Here is a 21,587-nt window from a genome sequence, read left to right on the forward strand (position 1 = left end):
AAAAACAGACTTGTAAGGGCTACCTTTGTTTTGTTATCTATAATCACATGCTACAACATACCCTTATATAAAAGTCAGTCTAAAATTTTTTAAGTAATGAAATAATTAATTTTCCTATATTTCAAACCCCTAAACAAAAACAGAAAAACAACAACAACAACGCATATGACATTATCTAGGATCTGTTCAATAATTTCTACTAATAAAATGTTGCTTATGCCATGATAGGATAATAAAAATGAAATTTTGTCTAAGTTCAGGATGGTATATTCAAATATTGTTATAGTATTTTAAAAACTATTATTTAGAAACAGAGGTATATTTGTTCTGTATTTTTCCTGAAAACAGAAATAGGATCAGGGAGTGGTATAAACACATTAAACTCAACTTGACAATTCCCCATAACCTAAAATTATCTATTCATAGAAGAGATGACACTATTAAAAACGGGTTGCTTTTCCTTCATTGAGAAGTACTCACAGAGACCCTTATCCAGTATCAGGGTTGCTAGAGAATGAATTTCTGGCCCTGGCCAGTGTAGCTCAGTTGGTTGGGCATTGTACCATGCACCAAAGGGTTGCCAGTTCGATTTCCAGTTTGGGCACATGGCCCCAGATTTCCAGCTTGATCCACAGTAGGGGGTGGTCCAGGAGGCAGCTGATGATGTCATCTATGTTTCTCTCTCTCCCTCCCCCCCCCCAAAAAAAAAAAAACAGTTAAAAAAAAAAAAGAGAGAGTGAATTTCTGAATCTGGTTACAAGTGAAAGGCTGAAGATCTACAGTATATGTAAGGGTATATCCACTGATATCCAGAAAGCAGAGTGAGAAGGCAGCTTCATTTTTCTAAATTATGGATGGTTCATTCTTTTCAGAAATCAAGGGTGGAGTCAGATACAGGCATATTATTTTATGCAGAATTCAATCCAAACTTTATTAACTCAAGAATGCAAACTAATTTAAACTATTTTGTCCAAGTATTGTGAGTTCTACTGGGAAAAAGTGTGCCTTGTAAAAAATAGAAATAAGTTATATTATTAAATTATGTCAAACTGGCTTAGCTATGCCCCTTTTATTAGTGTCATCAGTTATTAAGTAGGACCAGAATGTTCTTGGATTCAATTCCTGAAATATATTTGATTAACTATTTTATATAAATATTTGCCAAATTACAATGACATATCATATTTAATATTCATATATTATGCAGTTACCCATTACACCAAGTGAATTTTAGATCCAAAAGTACCGTAAACATTCATGATTAATTCAACTAATTGCCTTGGTGTTTTGGAACTTAAGTCAAATAGTTGAATTTTTTTGATCAACCAAAGCAGGTGGAGAACAGAAATATGTGCTTGTGAATCTAATATCACTCTTTTTGTTATTTTCAGCTGCAGTATTGAAGTATGAGAACAACGTCATGAATATCAGGCAATTCAACTGTTCTCCTCATCCATACTGGCTTCCAAATTTCATGGATGTTTTCACTTGGTCTCTGCCATTTGTTGGGGAAAAAGGTGGGTTGTGGATCCTAAAATGCTTAATGGAATGGTGTAGTGGGGAGAGGAGATGGGGCTATTTTACTATGAAACACTTTAGTCTAACCCAGCAATTTTCAACCGGTTTGCTGCAAGAATTTTAAAAAAATGCAATACTGGACTATTTAGTCAGGGTCACTGACCTCTTTTCCCTTACATTGTCAAGTAAAAAAGATGACAACAGCCAACACAACAATAACCATCCAATGTGAATGAATCAAAATTATACTTTTTTTGGTCACATTGGTAAAAAATATGTTTTGGTGAGCTTCAGAATTGTAGCAATTATTTTATGTGTGCCATGAGATGATAAAAGGTTGAAAATCACTGACTTAACCAACAAATTGCACCACGAGAGGTATGATTTGAAAGTGTCAATGAGTATCCCATTAAACAAATACAATGAATGAAGAAGCAACAAAAGAAACAAGGGATAGTAGGAGAATTAATAATCTCAGAATAATGGAACTCAGAAATAACAGAAATACCGTGTTAACTGGCTTCAAGTCATAATGACTGCCTTTTTAAAATCCTGTTATAATTTAAAGGTACTATTTTATTTTACAAACTAGAAATCAAATATAAAGGTTACCATAGCAATGCTTTCCTCACATTTCTGATATAAAAAGGAATCATTGTATCTTGGCCAGTGTGGCTCAATGATTGAGCGTTGATCCATGAACCAGGAGGTCATGATTTGATTCCTGGTCAGGGTACACACATGGGTTTCGGACTTGATCCTTAGTAGAGACATGCAGGAAGCAGCCGATCAATGATTCTCTCTCATCGTTGATGTTTCTATCACTCTCTCCCTCTCTCTTCCTCTCTCTGAAATTAATAAAAACATATTTAAACGAATAATCATTGTATAATAGTGATTAATGACTATAATATTTTGAAGGACTACATATACAACAACAAAAATAGTTTATTAAAAATACAGTGGCCATTAGTGTGTTACAAGGTGAGACAAATTTAAAAAGTTGTCTATTAACCTGCCCCAGTTTTCCAAAAGTGGCCTTTTTTTCCTTCCTTCTTTCCTTCCTTTTCCCTTTGTTTTTATGTTTTGACCTAAACCTCAGCAAAAATTTTGAGTCAAGGTTGCAGCCCCTGAACTTGAGCTTTAGGTTCAGGAGGCCTAGTGGTGATATACTGGCTCATTCTTTTTTTTTTTTTTTTTTTTTTAAGTTAGTGATTTTTTACAGAGAGGAAGGGAGAGGGATAGAGAGTTAGAAACATCTATGAGAGAGAAACATAGATTAGCTGCCTCCTGCACACCCCCTACTGGGGATGTGCCCGCAACCAAGGTAACTTGCCCTTGACCAGAATCGAACCTGGGACCCTACAGTCCACAGGCCGACGTTCTATCCACTGCTGGCTCATTCTTTATGCATCATCTTTTTACATTCATGATAGAATGCAACCTAATTTTTAAAAATGTTCAGTGTACATAGCATGCACATCAATGTAAAAGTGATGCAATACTAAATTTCTCTGTATAATACTTTTATGTAATCTATTTACTCAACTAAATTTCTCATTAAACTTACCTAACCTTTATTTTTAAAGTATTTTTTATAATAAAACTAGAGGTCCTGTGGGATTGAGCGAAACTGGCTCTCCGACATCCCCTGAGGGGTCCTGGATTGCAAGAGGGGGCAGGCCAGGCTGAGGGACCCCACTGGTGCATGATCAGAGCCAGGGAGAGATGCAGGTTGGTCAGCCCGGGAAGGACCGCCCTAGGCTCCAGGTCGTTTCCAGCCCATCTGGCTCAGTCATGATCAGCCAGACCCCAGCAGCAAGCTAACCGACCGGTCGGAGCATCTGCCCCCTGGTGATCAGTGCACGTCATAGCGACTGTTTGACCAGTCGACTGCCCCCTGGTGGTCAGTGCGCGTCATAGTGAGTGGTTGAGCAGCCTTAGCATATCATTAGCATATTATGCTTTGATTGGTTGAACGGCTGACCGGATGGATGACTGGGCACTTAGAATATTAGGTTTTTATTATATAGGATGTAACAATATCTACATTTAAATAATCAGTTTATTAAGGAATCAACAAATTTTATTAAACACAAAACACATGCCTATCACTGTGCTGGTTCTCTGGAGAATTAAAAAAATGAAAAAAGAGATCCAGCATTCATTTAGTCCCTGCTGAACAGAAATTCATAACCTGGTCTAGATCTAGATCTCAATATACACATAAATAAAAATTCAAAAGTAACCTACTTCATAAATTTGTAGTATTTTCACATCCACATATTTGATTTCTCTATTGTCTGCTGACCTGTAGCCAGTAAACCTTACTATTAGATTTTGTAGGCATGAACTAATAATTTTTTAAAGATAGAGTCTACGTAGAATCATAAAGCCCCTTATCTTTTATGACCTGGTTTTTATAGAAACTACTGTGTAGGAGATTCTATATACAAACGAGGTAAGAAATGTTATTGTTAAGCTTGCTCATTAAAAATGCCAGAGTAATAATTAAAGTTATAATAGAAAAAATCTGGACTTCTTTCTTTTCTTTTCTTTTTAGTGACTGAGATGCTGGTAAATGTCCTCAACATCTGCTCAGATGATGAACTAGGGTCGGAAGAGGATGGATTTGATGGTAAGAGGCTTGAGCCTTTGTGCTACTATATTTGCCAGAAAAATCACGTGGCTTCTTTTAGCGTACTCTATGAATGAATTTCTAAGATTTGGATTTTTTTTAAAACATAATGTACTATTGAAAATGAAAGATTATAATTTTTATTTGCTTTGAAAAACGTAAGAAATGAAAAACCTGAGAGAATTGTCCCATTACCCTGAAAACATTGTTGAAGTAGTGAACTATTTTAAAAACCATCTTTCGGTACCTCATATTACTAAGTAACTTCTTTTCGACTCCTTGATTTAAAATAAATAAATAAATAAATAAATAAATAAATAAATAAAAGTAATCCTTTATTGTCTAGCAGATGTTACCATTTACTGGGTAACTTTTAAAAGTACCCTTTAAGTCAGTGGTTCTCAACCTTTCTAATGCTGCGACCCTTTAATACAGTTCCTCATGTTGTGGTGACCCCCAACCATAAAATTATTTTCGTTGCTACTTCATAACTGTAATTTTGCTGCTGTTATGAATCATAATGTAAATATCTGTGTTTTCCGATGGTCTTAGGCGACCCTGCTAGCGGTTGAGAACTTAGGCTGCCGTAGAGCCTAAGGCCATCGTAAACCGCCAGCAATGTTCTCTAGTACTTAATTTAACATGATACAAAAACTATGGATTTCCTCAAAGGTGCTCAGAGAACAACTTGACTCTCTTTGGAACTGCAGTTTCTTGAAGTTGCTTTTTCTTCCTTTTTTTTGGTAATATTATTTTCAACCTTAGGATAAAGTTTGCCCCTCCTTAATGCAGCCTGCAGTCTCTCTTTCTGGGGGCTGGCCCTGTGCTGTCTATAGGGCCCCTGGGCTTATTGGCTACAGAGGTAAAAACAGGAATCAGAAGACATCAGTAGGCTTAATTAAAGCTCTTCCTTCAATTGCTTTATATTCTAAAAGTGGGTGGAAGGGGGATCTCTTCATGAGTCATTTCTCTAGCCCTTCTCAATATTTTTTTGCTTCATATCCAATGCCAACTGAAAAGTCAAAAGTAGTGAGGTGCCTTTGCAATCCATGACTATCTTTTTATTCTTAGTATGTATAAAATATAGAAAATAGAGGTTCTTTTCATTTCCTTGAGGAATTATTACTGGACAGCCCCCTAAGTCAGAGGGGTATCTGTCCCTTCCTGGGCTCTTGTCAATCTCATAAGAAAGATTTCAAATGAGTGACAGATAGCTGTGTTGAAGCTAAGCAAGGGAATTCATTCATAATACACTTGGCATAAAGCATAAGCTGGCAACTCAGCTAATCTGAGTGCGTACCTCTTGGGGTTCAAGGGGTTTTATACCCTTCTTCCTGTAGGTTTCAAAGCTTCCCTGCCAGATATCTTATGTAGCAGACTAAGTTTCAACGTCCCCATCTACAATGTTGTGGCTTATCTGGGAATGTTTGTACATTCACCAGGCCATCTTGTTTGGCAAGTCCTAAGAAGGCATACTTCTTTGTTTAGTGGGTGAGATAAAACTCACCCTTTTTTCCCCCTTCCCCAAGATGGCTATCTTTTGGCTGGCACAAATGGCATGAATTGGGTTTTTGTTCTCTATTTTCCCAAGCCAGGGTGATTTAAGTTATGTATTCTCTGGTTAGGGAGGAGAGGTATAAACAATTTGCTTTCAAGGGTCCTTATTTGAGGAAGATAAGATCTTATGATTCACAGGCAGGCTGCAAGCTGCCCAAACTGTTTGGCCTTGTTTAATTTTCTTATCTCAGTTTCCCCATTCCACTTGCTTAGGAATTTTCCTAGGTTCTTTACTATAATGCCACAGAATGAAAGGGATGAGATTAATTTCGCTCTTTTCCTTCAGGTTCTGTCAGCTTTCTTTTACCATTTAATGATGATGACAGTGGCTAACATGTTAGCCATCATTCTAAGTCATTTATGTATATTACCTCTTTATTCTTTTGACCTTTTTGACAAAAAAAAAATTTACAATTAACTATCATTCATATCTATGATATAGATATAGTTATAGGTATAGATATAGATATAGATATAGATATAGATATAGATATAGATATAGATATAGATATATGATACTAGAGGCCCAGTGCATGAAATTCATGCACTTGGGGGGGGGGGTGTTCCTCAGCCCAGCCTGCACCCTCTCTCAGTCCTCTCAGTCCAGGAGCCCTCAGGGGATGTCCAACTGCCAGCTTAGGCCCGCTCCTTAGTGGTGCTGCCACAGAGGTGGGAGAGGCTCCTGCCACCACCACTGTGCTTGCCAGCCATGAGCCCAGCTTCTGGCTGAGCAGCGCTCCCCATGTGGGAGCTCACTGACCACCCGGGGGCAGCTCCTGCATTGAGTGTCTGCCCCCTGGTGGTCAGTGCACATCATAGCAACTGGTAGTTCCGCTGTTTGTTCGATTTGCATATTAGCCTTTTGTTATATAGGATAGATACAAGGTGATTAATATTATCTTTAATCCTAAAAGCAACCTGTTGATATGGATACTGTGATTATCCCTGTTTTACGTATGAAGTGATTAGGCCCTGGTAAGGTGCAGTGAAAGCCGAAGGTCACACTGAAGTAAGAGAGCCTGGACCCAAACTAGTGTCTGCCTGGCTCTCAGGCTCTCGAACTCACCACCTGATAACAGTGCTTGAAATTTTTTCCTTTGAAACAGCGTGATGCTTTTTTTCTTCAACAAAACAATACATAACTTAGTAAATACATAAACATAATATACTTTAGCTTGTTCTGTTAAATATACTGTAAAATAAATAAATATATATATTTTTGCACCATTATTTGGCCGTGAAAGTCAATTAAACTGCAAGTAAAACAGTTTCATTCTATTTCTTAAACCATGGTTTACTCCAAAGAAGTTGTGTTTCATGATGTTAAATATTTTGGTGTATCTGAGCAGACAAAAAGACCTCTGGCTCCCCTAGCCTTCTGCTGCATAGAAATCACATCTGTATCTCTCTTGCTCAGCTTCTGCCTTACCAAATAAAGGAGATTGATAGCCTATCTGGAAAAAGGTTGCTGTTTCCAATTGGTCTGTGGTTCTTTGATGTTGAAAATAAAGTGCAAAACTTGTATTATCTTGTGAAGTTTTGAAGCAGTTTAATGCCAATGCCTGTCTTCTGAGGATCTAATTTATATGTATTGGAGTCTTTGTTTCCTGTTTCCGCTTCTGATTTTGGATGATAATATCATAATCTGGTTTTAATTTTGGGTTGGTATTCACCAGAACATTTAGAGAAGGAAGATATCCAAGCACATGTATCTCATTTGGTAGTCGATTCTCATTAATGAAGAGGATTCATTTCAGGACCAAGGATTAGTTGGTGATCCCAAAGTCCAAAGTCGAGGGGAAGAAGGGTTGAAGGTGAGGAGGAAACTGACAGAAATCAAGCAATCTGCATCGCAGAGATATAACAAGGAAGTGGGGAGCACCCCTAAGCATTAGAAACCTAATGACAGTTTTAGGAGTTAGAAATATTAATTTGGAACTTTTCTTTTAGGTCCTGAAGTTTTAGACTCTTAGATAAGTTTTTATATGTATATACAAATTATGTTTGAGACTATGATGTATGATAAGTCTGGCTAAAGACTTCTGGAGGTGAAACTGAAATCCTTTAGAATAAGAAAGAAAAATAATAATAAAACAAATACATATCCAGCCAAATATAGTTTCAGCAGTGCTGGACAGACTAATATGAAATTAGAATTTATGTCTCCACTTTCATCTAAAGAGCAAACCACATGGTGGAACTCTTATCCTGTAGCCACATTTTTGCCTTATCCTAATGTTAACCACAGGCAAGTCACTGAATATAGGATCAGGGCAGTTTTTTGCATGCCTTTAAGAAACCATCAGAATTGTATACAAGAAAATTATCTCCCATCATCTGCTTTGAATTATTAGATACTTGTTCATATCTAATATCACGGTTCCAGAGTGTTTCCCCACTCAGTTCTGTCTAGTTTAAAAAGTTACATACACAGAACTTTGTTTAAAAGTGCACTTTGGGAATTAGTGGGACTACCCTGGCATCTTGAGGAATACCTCCATAAAGATTTGCTTATGTCACTTTCTATCAAAACTATTTATTTTCCATGTTGAAAATTTGAGATGAATTTAATCTTTTTTTGTTTGTTTGTTTACAGATAAGGAGGGGTAGGATAAGGTAAAAGGGGAGCAGTCTATAAAGAGTATTTACTACTGTTTTTCACGTTTTATTTTTCAATTACAGTTTGCATTCAACATTATTATGTATTAGTTTCAGGTGTACAGCGTAGGAATTTCATCTTCCATCTCATCCGCTTTGTGTATCTGGCAGCACCTGTACTTAGTGCCATTAGCTTAGAGCTTTTCTTGGGGCCATAATTACTGTCACTTCTGAGTGACTTATTTTAGCATCCTGTATTTCAAGTTCCCAATCTGAAAACAAAAATGTTGTGTATCCTATAATAATTGACATTTGGGGATAAAATAGCAACTTTTAATATAAAAAATAGAAGCATATAGACATATAAAAAGAGAGCAAGAGCTGTGAGGAGCTTGGTAGCAACCTGATTCTTGTTCTGTCAACACGGAAGTGTAAGCCACAGTTGGTAAGCGGAGGAGTAACATAATAAAAGCAGTATTTAAGAAAAAACAAGTGCTTTTTCTAAGCTTAGAAAAATGCTTGGAAAATGAACCAAGGATAAGTGGGATATAATTTGGGAACTTAATAAAGTGTCTGAAAATTGAGGTGATTAGACCTGAGCAATAAAGCCCAGCCAGCGTGACTCAGTGGTTGAACATTGACCTATGAACCAGGAGGTCACAGTTCTATTCTTGGTCAGGGCACATGCCCCGATTGCAGATTCAATCCCCAGTGTGGGGCAAGCAGGAGGAAGCCAATCAATGATTCTCTCTCATGTTTCTATCTCTCTCTCTCCCTCTCCCTTATCTAAAGTCAATTAGTGTGTGTATATATATATATATATATATATATATATATATATATATAATAAAATAAAATAAAAGGAGCTATTCTAAAGAGCTGTCCAAGGCCTGAACAACTACAACATAAGTGGGGCACAGGAAACAAAAGTTGAATTGGATGGTTCGGCCTAGGTGCCCTTGAGGATGAGAACATTTATGGAAAAATTCATCAGTCTCAGGAGAAAGATGAATTCAACCACAGACATGAGTTTGAGTGAAAGTGACACATATAATTCGGGAGAAGTCCAGGCAGGACTTGGACATGGAGTCCTGGAAATTGGGAACAAAATCCAGGCTTATGACAGAGGCTTGGAATTAAAAGCTGCAATTGAATCCATTAAGAATTAAATAGGCCTCCAAAGTTGCTGATGTGGAAGGAAATGTCAGAAAATCGAGGGCTGATCCTAAGGTTAACCCTTCTGCTGAAACTAGAGAAGGAGATCCACAGGTGAAGGAGAAAGGGATGAGGGGGAGAGTACAGGAACTAGGGCTGGTGTGGCCAGTTCAGGCAGCAGCTGTTTAAAGCTGTATGCCCCAAATGCAGAAACATGCTGTGAGAGAAATCTGGCCAGTAAATAAAATACTAGGATATAACTTTGGCTGTCAGCAGATTATTAAAAAGAGGCCAATAGCAATATTTATTCTGTTGTTATAGTAGCTAAAAAAGAAAATTGAAATTATTGAAAAAAGGCCAGAAAATAAAACGACATTTAGAGTATTTCAATTTTAATATTGTGGTAAATTTCTATTTTATTTTGTACATTATATTTTTACTTCTATGTAAAAATACTTATTCGTGGATTATCTTTTTCTGTGTATTCAGTGGCAAACCAACACCTGGTCTCTGCCTCCATTGACTTGAGAATCTAGTGCAACAAGAAATAGATTTTAAATATGCCAATCTTACAGAGGATTTGGGGGATGAGGGAGGGGCATTAATCGGGATGAAATATTTGATAACTGAAGGAGGAGACGTAAAGGACGGACATCATTTTTGTCCTCTTCAGCAACTGATAAGGAAAAGAAAAACACTCTATGTGTTTCACTGCTATAGGAAGTATGGCCATGGGATACATCCATCTAATTTTCCCAGGAAATTATATGCAAAGATGGGTAGCACTTTACCAGTTTTAAGTCCTCTGATCTTTTTATAATAACTGAATTTTCATGGTAGAATTGAAGAAAGGAAAAGGAGGACATTTATAAAAAGAAAAGATTATTCAATATGTTGTCAAAGGCTTTGTAATTTCTTCTCAGACTTTCTTGTTGTTGTTAACTTCTAGTTTATTGCTGATTTTTTCAATTAACATTGCAGTGTGTGATTTAGAGGCTAAATTGTCTTCGTCACTGGAAATGTATCATTTGTACTCTGTCTTCTTTATAGTTCAGCTAACTGCTTTTTGGCATTATGGTTTTGCCATAAAAAAAGAAAAAAAAGTGCTTATCCAGTATATCATTAAAACTGAAACATGTCTAAAAAAATGCATGGTCATTTACCAGGTGGCAGGTTATACATTCCCATCATATTTATGGCTGTCAATGTTTTGAGGCCTTGACAAACAAAAAGGTGCCTGGTGATAGCCATCATGTTGTAATCAGTATCATCAAGTCTGGCTTATCAATTTGATTATAATAATTAAAATCCTTTTAAGTCACTAGTTGCAATAATACAGTGACATAGACATTAAAAGTACTACTTTCTCTTCATGTTGTACTACCATGATTTTGCACAAATATGTTTCTTAATCACCTGACATAATTTTCACACTGCATGGAAGTGCAGACTTCGCAGAACACACCGAGAGTTAAAAACCAGCCTGTTCCAGCTAATTAGTTGGATAATGAGATAACGTTCACATTGGCTAGAATATTATGCTCACAGTAAAATAATACTCTAGAAAATACTTCAGATTTATACTGTATTTCCTGAGACACGTGTATTATGCACATATACAGTATTTTTACACAGCTTTAGAAAGCTTTATCTGTCACAATTGAGCCTTCCTTCAACTAATGGTGATGTTGGCCAACTTATACTAAACCTTAGCTATTGCATATCTAAGCATATACTTCAATTACATGTACTTACGAAATTTATTTGAGAAGGAAGTCTGTTACATAATAAGAAGGGAAATAAGCATACACTCTGTAAACCTTACTGAATTCTTTACTTGAAGGGCATTTAATGAAGGTAAAGGTTTTGTGCATATGTATGTCTCTATATCTTAGAAAAACATTACTTCTCACCAACTAGGTGGGGATTATTATGAAAGAGGCTGTCGTAGATAATGTCAGCTTACTGCAAACTGCTGCCATAAGAAAATTAAGATGTGTTTTTCTTGTGTTTTTGCAGAGCTTTCATGATTCTCTCTATACTGAGGCACTTTATAGGTCCAATTTCTCAACCTGGAGATTGCACTTATATGAGAATCATTTATAATTGGACAACTTTAGACAGACTTATTGTGATGAGGTCAAAATCATCTAGAGGAATTGTTTGGTCTCTGTGGCAGGTTTAAAGGCTATACGAAAAAGTTTCATAAATGCTCAGAAAAATCTAAATTTTAAAAATAATTTTATGACGTGGTCTGTGTTCACTCTTTTAAAAATGTTTTATTCTTTTGTCGTTACTTTTAGTTCATGAGAAGCTATGAAACTTTTCTTCCAGTTTTTCTCAGAACTCTGTAGAAATCTTGATTCTGTTTGGTCAGCCCATCTTTTTTTCTCCAAGCAAAACCAGCACCTTCCTGACTGGTAGCGTCCGCCCCTAGTGAATTGGTGGTCATCAGGGGTCCAGTCTGTGGCCTGGTTGGAACAAAAACAAATGAGGCCCCATCTTAGGCAGCTTGATAGTAATTAAAATCATACAATATTTTAATTTACAGTAAGAAATGTAACTGCAGAACTGGAATATTCTTTTCTGCACAGTGTTTTCTTGTTCTTAATAATAATAGAAAACATTTTTGAGTACTTCTGTATCAAAGGTTTGTGCTAAGTGATTTAGTAGGTAGCACAGTACCTGGCATGTGCCTTTGTTGACTGTTGAGAATGAATGAGCACATTACTTATTTCATTCTTCTGACAGTCTGCCTGCCACTGTAATGAATCCTGGCTCTGAGCACCATTTTCAGAGGATGACCTAGGCTTAGGCAAACAACTTACTCTTTCTGTTCCTTAGAATCAATCATCCTAAGTGGTGTTCAAGTTTCATGACCTGGGGACCATTCTGCCTCTTTCCATTGCCTATGCATTCCTGTGCTCTGATCATTGGCCAGAAGCTAATGCTCATTTCCCTATTTTTCCTCTTTGGACAAAACTTCACTGCTTTTCCTATGGATTGACAAAACACACAGCCTAGGTCTTGAATAGCATTGGAAGACCTTTGAGTGACTTTGTTTCAGATAAGCTCAATATATGCCAGTGCCTCAGCCATCTTCTGCTGCCAGATGCAGGAGTTGCATTAATTCTTTAAGTCAGCTTTACTATACTGTTCAATGATACTCAATTAACATTCTATCTAGGGTATAATACATGGGACAATCAAACACTATTCTGTATTTGTCCATTTATCCCTTTACTTTTTATATTTTCAGAGATAACATTTAAATATTCTAGTATTTGATCGATGTATAAATATGGGTCCAGAATTAAGTTCTAGTCTGAATGCATGTTTCTGGCACTTAGCATGTATGCATAAGTAGGCCCATCTATATCCAGAATAATTCTTGATAGATTACACATTCAGGTATCATGGTTGTTTCTCATTTAGACAAAAGAATCTACCGTATGCAGTTGACATTTGTTAAGTCATTCCATTTTGCTTTTCTCATCAGTTTATACAGCTGATGTGTTTCTATTATGAAAAGAGGTCCATTAAAGTAGAATTTCACATGTTAGTCATCTCTTCTTTGGTAAATAAAATAAACTGAAATGTTCTTTGTAAGATGTAGGCTGCCTATGTAATAGCTTTTTGAAAAAATCAACCAGAAGCCTCCTATCTACTTTAAAGTCTTTAATTTCCACCCAAGTTAGAATTATGCTTATAGCCAGTTTCTGCAACTCTGCTGAGAGGTCATTGAATAGGTGCAACGGTGTCTCGAAGCACAGAAGTCAGTGGAATCCATTAGAGCTTGTACACAAACGTAACTTTTAACTAAGAGGAAAGACAGTCAAATAATGACAGTTATTTAACATTTGGGAGTAGTCTGTACATTTTTGAGACTTCCTATCCAAAGAATTGTTTTATGACAGGAGAAGTGGGATAAAACATAGTCTAGGCCCGTGGTTGGCAAACTGCGGCTCGCGAGCCACATGCGGCTCTTTGGCCCCTTGAGTGTGGCTCTGCCACAAAATACCACGGCCTGGGCGAGTCTGTTTTAAAGAAGTGGCATTAGAAGAAGTTTAAGTTTAAAAAATTTGGCTCTCAAAAGAAATTTCAATCATTGTACTGTTGATATTTGGCTCTGTTGACTAATGAGTTTGCCGACCACTGGTCTAGGCTATACTAGCCGTCCTTAAAATCCCAAACACAAGAGAGACTTAAATATATATATATTAGGTCAGGGAAAGAAAAGACAAAAAAAGATAAGGTTTAGGGATTATATAGCACACAGTTTAGTTCTGTGGTTTTATAGAGCCCAATTTGGAATATGCATTCTTCAAAAATATTTTTTTGAAGGATCTGTTGCTTTCAATATGGGATATAAGACAGAATAGTCTTATGCCAAATATCACACCATTGCAGGTTTTATTGAATGCTGAGATTTTAGTTGAGCTAAAAAGCATATGGAAGAAATTTAGAATATTATGTGGTTTGCAGTGGTTTGGAGTGAGTAGCCATTATATTCCAATTTTATCACTTATGGATGTGTAATGTGGTAGAGTTAGAATCCAAATTAGAAAGGTATTACAAACATTTTTAGGTTGTAATCTTCAAAAAGATTGATTTTTATAGGGGTTTAAAATTTTTGTGATGCTGAAGGTGTTTTCCTCTGCCTAATAGAGTAGCCTGCAGAGGCATGCATAGGGCTATTCTGTGAGGGGCAGCACCTAACCAATCTCTTCGGACCAGCTTGGCTTTTAACCAGCACTGACCCTAAGGGGACGAGCAATGCAGGTTTCCCAGGTTATGGCTAGTCCAGGAGGTCTTCCAACGATAAACCTAAAACTGAGTAATCTAATTCTTGATAGAGCAGCAATCTCCATGCCAGAATATTTGTACTACTGCAGTGACCCAAGCACATTTCAAGAGGAATTTTAAGGGAATTCATTTTTCCATGATCCCTCTTTCCTGAAAATGGTCATGGGGACTCACCTGAGTTGGAGGTTACAGGCCTTCTTGCAGCTTCTCCTTTCCCACCTCCTCTTTCTCAATTTCCTTCTCCTATTTTAATAGAAGGCACAGGTCTCCCTGGACATAGTCACTATGAGCAAGGTTTTGAGATGCTTCATCAGAAAGATGTTAGAGAAACTCTGAGTCTAGGAAGTCCCTTATTCAAGGCAGTGTAATCTCACTATTATTAAGGGACACATTCTAATAAAATTTTATTTCTATGCTTTTTAAACATTTATGGACACATCACATATTTATGCTATCTAATCAATTATGTACTCCTAATAACTGTGATACTGATCACAAAGGAATTTTTGAACACTTAGGGTCTTATTGCCTCGGGAAAGTTTTAAAAATACATTTAATTCAAATTTCTAAACATGTTTTTACACCCATGTACAATATGGTGATAAAAATATTTTAAAGTAGAAATATATGTCATTCACTAGCATAAAAACTACAGAAATGGAACTGGAAATACAGTTTTAGAAAAAAAAACTGTCATTTTAAAATGACACTGTTTACAATATCATATTGTTCACAACTATTTAAACTTGGAGGTGGCAGTTGTGTTTTTTGGAGAAGATTCTGTTGTGGGTGCATGAGGAGAAAATGTAGAGGCTCGTTTTAAAGCTGTCCCAGCAGGGTGAACACAGTTGCTCAGTGCCGGTGCTGTCGCTGAATCCAGGACTCAGGCTCTTGCTGGTCTAGGAAAATGCAGTGCAGCCCTGTCACACTCATAGCCAAGGGCAAAACTGGGTGGAGAGTACCTTCTGGATAGCATGGCTTTGTTGGGATATAGAGCCTTAATATTGGTTATTGTTAAACTAGGTCACGGAAAGAAAAGACAAAATAGATACAGCTTAGGGGTTATATAGCACAAGGTTTGGTCCTGTAGTTTTTTACAGGGGCCAATTGGGAACATGCATTCTCCCAAATAAGACAGTCTGTATACTCATAATTTCATCAGCACCCAAGGTTTTTAGAGGCATCTGAAGTCCTTTGCATTATATCTTGTATTTCAAAGGTGCTGATTTGGGTTGAACCAAACCAATTTTTGTCTTCAGTATAACACAACAAAAGTTATTTCTTATCGCAATGCCTTATACTTTGTTCCACCAATAGCCCTTATTAAAATCAGTAATTGCTCTATTTCACACAAAAATAAAATATTGAGGCACATCTAAACTGCTTAATAATAATAACCCATAATAAAATTTTACTTTCAAGTAGAATAGGTTTTCTACAGAGGTAAACTTTGTTAGCTTTAAACAAAGGTGGAAAAGTGATGCGTTTTCTGTAATATTTTCTTAGAATTTGAAATAAAAGTCAAAAGAAATTTGAAGCCTACCAACAAAATACAGTTTTTAAAATATGTCTTTCCTTTGAAAAAGTACGAAATGTAAGTGTGTATGCACATTTCTTTATATAATGTGTTTTATTTTAAAAATACGTTTTATTTTAAAACATATGGTATGGATACACTTGTGTTAGCTGAGAGTCCTTTGAAGAAAGAAGCCTAACTAAGGCATGTGAGGCCAATATAATAAAGAAAGGGAAAACTTCTGCTTTTTCCATTAAAGAGAAAACAGCTCAATAATAATAGTTTTTTTAAAAAACAGCTTTTTCACATTCTAGTAATATATCTGAGTATGAAATTTGTATATAGCTCGTTATCTGCAATTCTTCTCGTTGTATAAAGGTATTGAACCCAATTAGAATCTGTTGCATTGGGATTTGTAAAACAAAATCTAACCAATTCCATTTTCTCCCGGGGCTGGTTACAGAAGGTCTGGGGTAAAGGTCACTGCCCAGGAGAACTTTCCTTCAGCAAGATCATGCATCCCCCATATAATACAAAAAAAAAAAAATAAAAAAAAAATAAAAATGGGAAGGATGGAGAGTCCTTTTTCCTCAAAATCAAGTTCTTCCAATTATAGTTTCATTTTTTGAAGTTTTATTACAAAATGTTTTAAACAGACAGGAATATTGAGAGTTTAGTAGCCAATACCCATCACTTACTTTCTACAATGAACATCTATCTAGATAATAGAGGAATATGCAAATTAGCCAGGACGCTGCAATGTCATGAAGGAACAGCAGGGACCTGAGGCTGCATGGCGCCTGGCCAGGGCTAAGGACATCAGGCCGCGCCCCCCGCCCCGCTGGGCTTGACAGGGACCTCAGGCCACGCCCCTTGCCCGGTGGGACTTGACGGGGGATCTCAGACCATGCCCCCCACCCCAACATGGGGCTGGGAGACCTTAGGCCGTGCCCCCCGCCCCGGTGCTGGGCCTGGGGACCTCAGGCTGCTCCCCTGCCTGGTGGGGCTTGACGGGGGACCTCAGGCCATGCCTCCCGCCCAGCAGGGCTTGACAGGGGACCTCAGGCTGTGTCCCCCGCCCTGGCGACGGGCTGGGAGACCTAAGGCTGCATCCCCTACCCTGGCACCAGGCCGGGAGACCTCAGGCTGCACCCCGTGCCCCAGCACAGGGCCGGGGGACCTCAGCCTGTGCCCCCCAACCAGCAGGGCTTGACAGGGGACACCTCAGGCTGTGCCTCCCCTGCCCCAGTGCCAGGCTAGGGGACCTCAGGCTGCGCCCCCCACCCCGGTGCTGGACCAGGGGACCTGAGGCTGTGCCCCCCCCCCACCCGGCACTGGGCTGGGGGACCTGAGGCTGTGCCCCCTGCCTGGAGGGGCTTGATGGGGGTGGGGCCGGCCAGGTCTGGGTCTCACCTAATGGGGGTAGGGCCAGCTAGGTCTGGGTCTTCTGTGTTTTTGAAGCGTGTGCGGGTGGTGGGTGGGGACTTGACTCTAGGTCTTGCAGCACGCCCCAAACTCTGATAGGAAGGAGATTTTCATACACATTTTACTAATTTTCTTTCATCTCTGACACTTCTATTATAGAGAAAGGGCAAATAGCAATATTAAAATATTTCCTCTAATTAATTCCCTTTTAATGTGCACGAATTTTGTGCACCGGGCCACTAGTTTGACTATATTTGTCACATATCTATCTCTATCCATCATTGTAACCTTTTCTTTCTTTTTGAGGGCTGAATGACAAAGCAAGTTCTGTTTACCTCTGTTATGTGTATGCTGATGTCTAAACTCTTGTTTCCATGCACTACTGTGCTATAAAGCCTTTACATTCCAGCCCCAGGCACCTCCTGCTTCTCTTCTCACCCTCACCTCACCCCAGAGTACCCAAACTCCACTCACACCAGACTCCTCACCCATCATCACACATAACATGGATCATCTCAGCCTGCGTGTTTGAGAATTCTCCTCCTTCTGTGGAGAAGACCCATTCTCGCCACTCTTTGACTCTTCAAGATCAGTTAACTATCATTCTCTAGGTCAGTGGTCGGCAAACTGCGGCTCTTTGGCCCCTTGAGTGTGGCTCCTTTACAAAATACCACATGCGGGTGTGCACGTACAGTGCAATTGAAACTTCGTGGCCCATGCGCAGAAGTCGGTTATCAGCCTGGGCAAGTCTATTTTGAAGAAGTGGTGTTAGAACACTCAAGGGGCCAAAGAGCCGCATGTGGCTTGTGAGCGCGGTTTGCCGACCACTGCTCTAGGTGAACATTTTTCTTATGCCCGGTGTGCTAGTAAACATTTGACAACCTGTTTACCAGGGGAAACGGCCCTGGTGTGTGGCATTTGCAGATCTCCGTGGTGCAGATTCTCTTCCCTGCAGCTGATTTCAGGCACCAGCACGCAGCTCCTGAGCAAGGAGTTAGCCGAGACTCGCCCAGGGTCCTCTCACTGGCAGCACCCACGGCTGCTTTCATGCCGATGTTTGGCACAGTCCATTGTCAGCGGCACGGGCTCTTCCAAAGTGGAGACCACGCTCATTCATGTTTCTGTGGGCAGCGGTGGACATGTGGCAGGCTGCATAGGATAGGATTCACAAGAACACTTGAGTGAATGATTTGGGTAATAAATTGTATTCTATATAGCACGTTCCACACACCCCTAATTCAGTCAAAACTAAGGACTGTGCAGCAGCGGCTCAGGGAACTGGGCGGGAGGACAGAGCCCGCACCTGCAATGTGAGCAGACGTCCACGTGGAAAGAACCTCCCTTCGCCCCCCTGGCCCCTCAGCGCTGGGGCTGCCACCGTTTCCCAGTTCCTTCCAGAGGCTGAGGTCTCCTGTGGGGCCGGGGCACTCGCTCAGCAGGCCGCGTGGCATCGATACCTTTACAACCTCCTGAGAAGTCAGCAAGCTGCTAAGTTAAGGTCGGGAAGGACACATGTTAAAAGCACATCTTTAAAGATCCCTTTGTACATTAGCCTCTTCCGCTCTGAGGAAAATTGAGTGAGCAGGGTTGCCTAGATTCTGGAAATACACCATAATACCCCAGGCATAAAGATATTAGAACCTAAAAGTTAAAGAGTGACAAAGGCCTAAAAAAGAAGGGATAAATATTTGAATGGAAAAACAAAATGAAATTTTAGTTAAAGTTATTAATTTTTTGTCCCAGCTGGGTGGCTCAGTTGGTTGGAGTGTCCTCCTGTACACCAAAAAAGTTGTGGGTTCGATTCCCAGTCAAGGCACATACCTAGGTGTGGGTTTGATCCCCATTTGGGGTGCATAACAGAAGCAACCGATCAGTTTTTCTCTCTCACCTCTCTCTCTAAAAATCAATAAACATAGCCTCAGGTGAGAATTTTTTTTAATTATTAATTTTTTAAAACATAGAAAATGCTGTCATTCAGTTTTAGAATTTCAAGTTAAAATAAGTGATTATATTGTTATCGATAAAAAAGTTACCAGTTTTTTTCATGTAAAAGGTGTTTTAAGTGTCTTCATTATTTAATATACTGAATTTTAATTTGGGTGCTTACATTTTCACAGCTTAAACAGAGCAAGCACCAATGAGTGTTGAATATGACATTATCTTTGCATGTTACAGCTAGTAAAATTCTAAAATAACATGCATTTTGCCTTCATCTTTCTATTGAATTATGAGCTGTGAGGATTTGCAGTGGAACATAGTAAGTATTTGAAAAAGAGAGTTAATGAACTCAGGAAAGTAACCAAAATCAGGAATAGCAATACTAAAATACATGAGTACCTTTGTATCTGAACTTAAATCTATCCTGCTGTTGGTCAGCTCCTGAAGTTCAATTACTTATCAACTCAGATGTTTTATTTGAATATTTTAAGTGTTTGTGAGGTTATAAATGTGTGGTGTTAATTCTGATTTTTATTATTTAGAAAATATTGAAGTGAATCTGAGGATATTTGAGACATAGTTTTTAATGTCTTTTTTTTACTGTTTGTGATTAAATTTGAGTAAATATATTCTAATTTTATAAAAGGGTTTAGTAAAACCTCTTACCTGGGTCCATGAGAAACCTAACAAGAGATAGCATTTCCTCAGGAACACTGCGGCAGTGTGGAGGATCACCACTGTGAATACATAGAGTAGAATGCCTGCTGTATGCGCTCATTTGATTTGAAAAAAAATAAATAAATAAGGGATGATGAACTGGCTCTGTCAGAATGTTCATTTTATATTTAAAATTTAATATTTATTTGAGCATTTTCCGAGTATCTGTTCATATTGAGCTCAGAAGAATGGCTCTACATAATTTATTTCCCTTCCAACTTAGTGTCTTACTTTTCTTTTCTCTGGTTCTGGTTTTTACAAGTTTTTTAGTGAAAAATTTCTGCGAGATTATCCTTCTTACATATTTTATATATTTGTATACTTTATATCTTCCCCTTCTCATTTCTCTTAAATATGTACAGTTTATTTCTAGACACTTAACTACTCCTTCTTGCTGCTTTTCGTCTTGTGCTTCTAAATATAGTCATGATTTTTGGAGCTTTCCCATACTTTCCATTGTTTGTGTCTGTTGGATGGATTTTATGATCTGGCTACACTGCTTGCTGTTGAGGGTCAGCCTCTTTTCCTCACTTAGCACATCATGACCTCTGCGTGGACTGGGCCAGTCAGACTCGATAATATTAAATACAGAGTAGTAATAACACATTAGGCTGAAAGCAGCGCTTAACTGAATAACTGGAAAATACATATATAGGAAAACTACCTTAAGGAGACTAATTTCCATCCCAGTATTTTTTTTTTCTTCACAAATGTTCTTTAGTAGTTTCTTGATAATAAATTATCTAAAATCCAAGCCCAAAAACTTCAAGCTTTTAGATGCTCTCCAGGACAGGACTTATTGTATAAAGAATCTTAATTACAAAACATAGACAACATAAATTTCTGAAAACTCAGAATAAAGTTGGAAGCAGATTATCCTACACCCACCCCATTTTCCCGTCCAATGTTCCAGCCAATAGTGTGTAATTCTAGGACCAGCAGTGATTGAGAGCCCATGGTTCCCCTTGATGAGAAGGATTGGATTGGAGCATGGCTTTTCCCCACATGGCTTTAAACATACTCTACTCATTTGCAGGCAGAATAGCTGGCAGAGATAGTAAGTCCTGCTGATCAACTATGTTGGGAGATAACTGCCATGTTGTGATTGCCACGGAGAGAAAGAAACGAGCAAAAATGCAGGCTGTTTGAGGGCTTTCAGGTCAGAGGGAAGGTGAGAGGAAGACGACTCTCTGGTACACATCTGGGGGCACCCAGGGCACAAGAGATGGGTCTGCATTAGCATCGCCTTTGACAAATCAAGCCACTCAGGAGAAGAAAGTGGCCCAGTATGTTCTCAGTTTCTTGGGGTGGATAAAGGCAGAGGCCTTTCTGCAACCATTGCAAAGTTCTGTGGGTGTTAGTGTGAGTTTTGTTTCTTATAGAAATGTTAGGGTGGTGATTAATTGTTTGACCCTTTTCAAACAATGCAAAAGACTCCACATTCTTGAAAGCCCTCTAAGGGAAACAGCAGAAATCTTTTCCTCCTGAAAAGGTCAGAAAGCTTGTTCTTTTCATAGCTTAAAAGACCAAAATTTACACCAATTATCTCCTATGGACTGCAGCCTTTGAACAAATTATATGGCTTAAACTGTTCATCAGGTTAGGAACATTTCTGATATTATCTAAAAATATTTTGTTGCCTTTCTATTAGTGGCTTGTGTTAACACTTTTCACAAAGTCCCATATAATGTATGAAAATGATGTCTTGTCCCTCTTAAC

At 38.4% G+C, this 21,587-nt stretch overlaps 1 protein-coding gene across 1 annotated transcript in view; it reads left to right on the forward strand.

Moving 5' to 3' along the window:
* Positions 1-21,587, forward strand: part of PPP3CA (protein phosphatase 3 catalytic subunit alpha) — a 322,050-nt gene that overhangs the window by 283,422 nt on the left and 17,041 nt on the right. The window contains exons 9-10 of the mRNA XM_079770908.1: positions 1,392-1,517; positions 4,082-4,156. Of these exons, the coding sequence (XP_079627034.1) occupies positions 1,392-1,517; positions 4,082-4,156 (201 nt within the window). The remainder of the gene's footprint in view (positions 1-1,391; positions 1,518-4,081; positions 4,157-21,587) is intronic.

This window comes from Cnephaeus nilssonii (assembly GCF_951640355.1).
Source record: "Cnephaeus nilssonii genome assembly, chromosome: 1".
Classification (NCBI taxonomy): Eukaryota; Metazoa; Chordata; class Mammalia; order Chiroptera; family Vespertilionidae; genus Cnephaeus; species Cnephaeus nilssonii.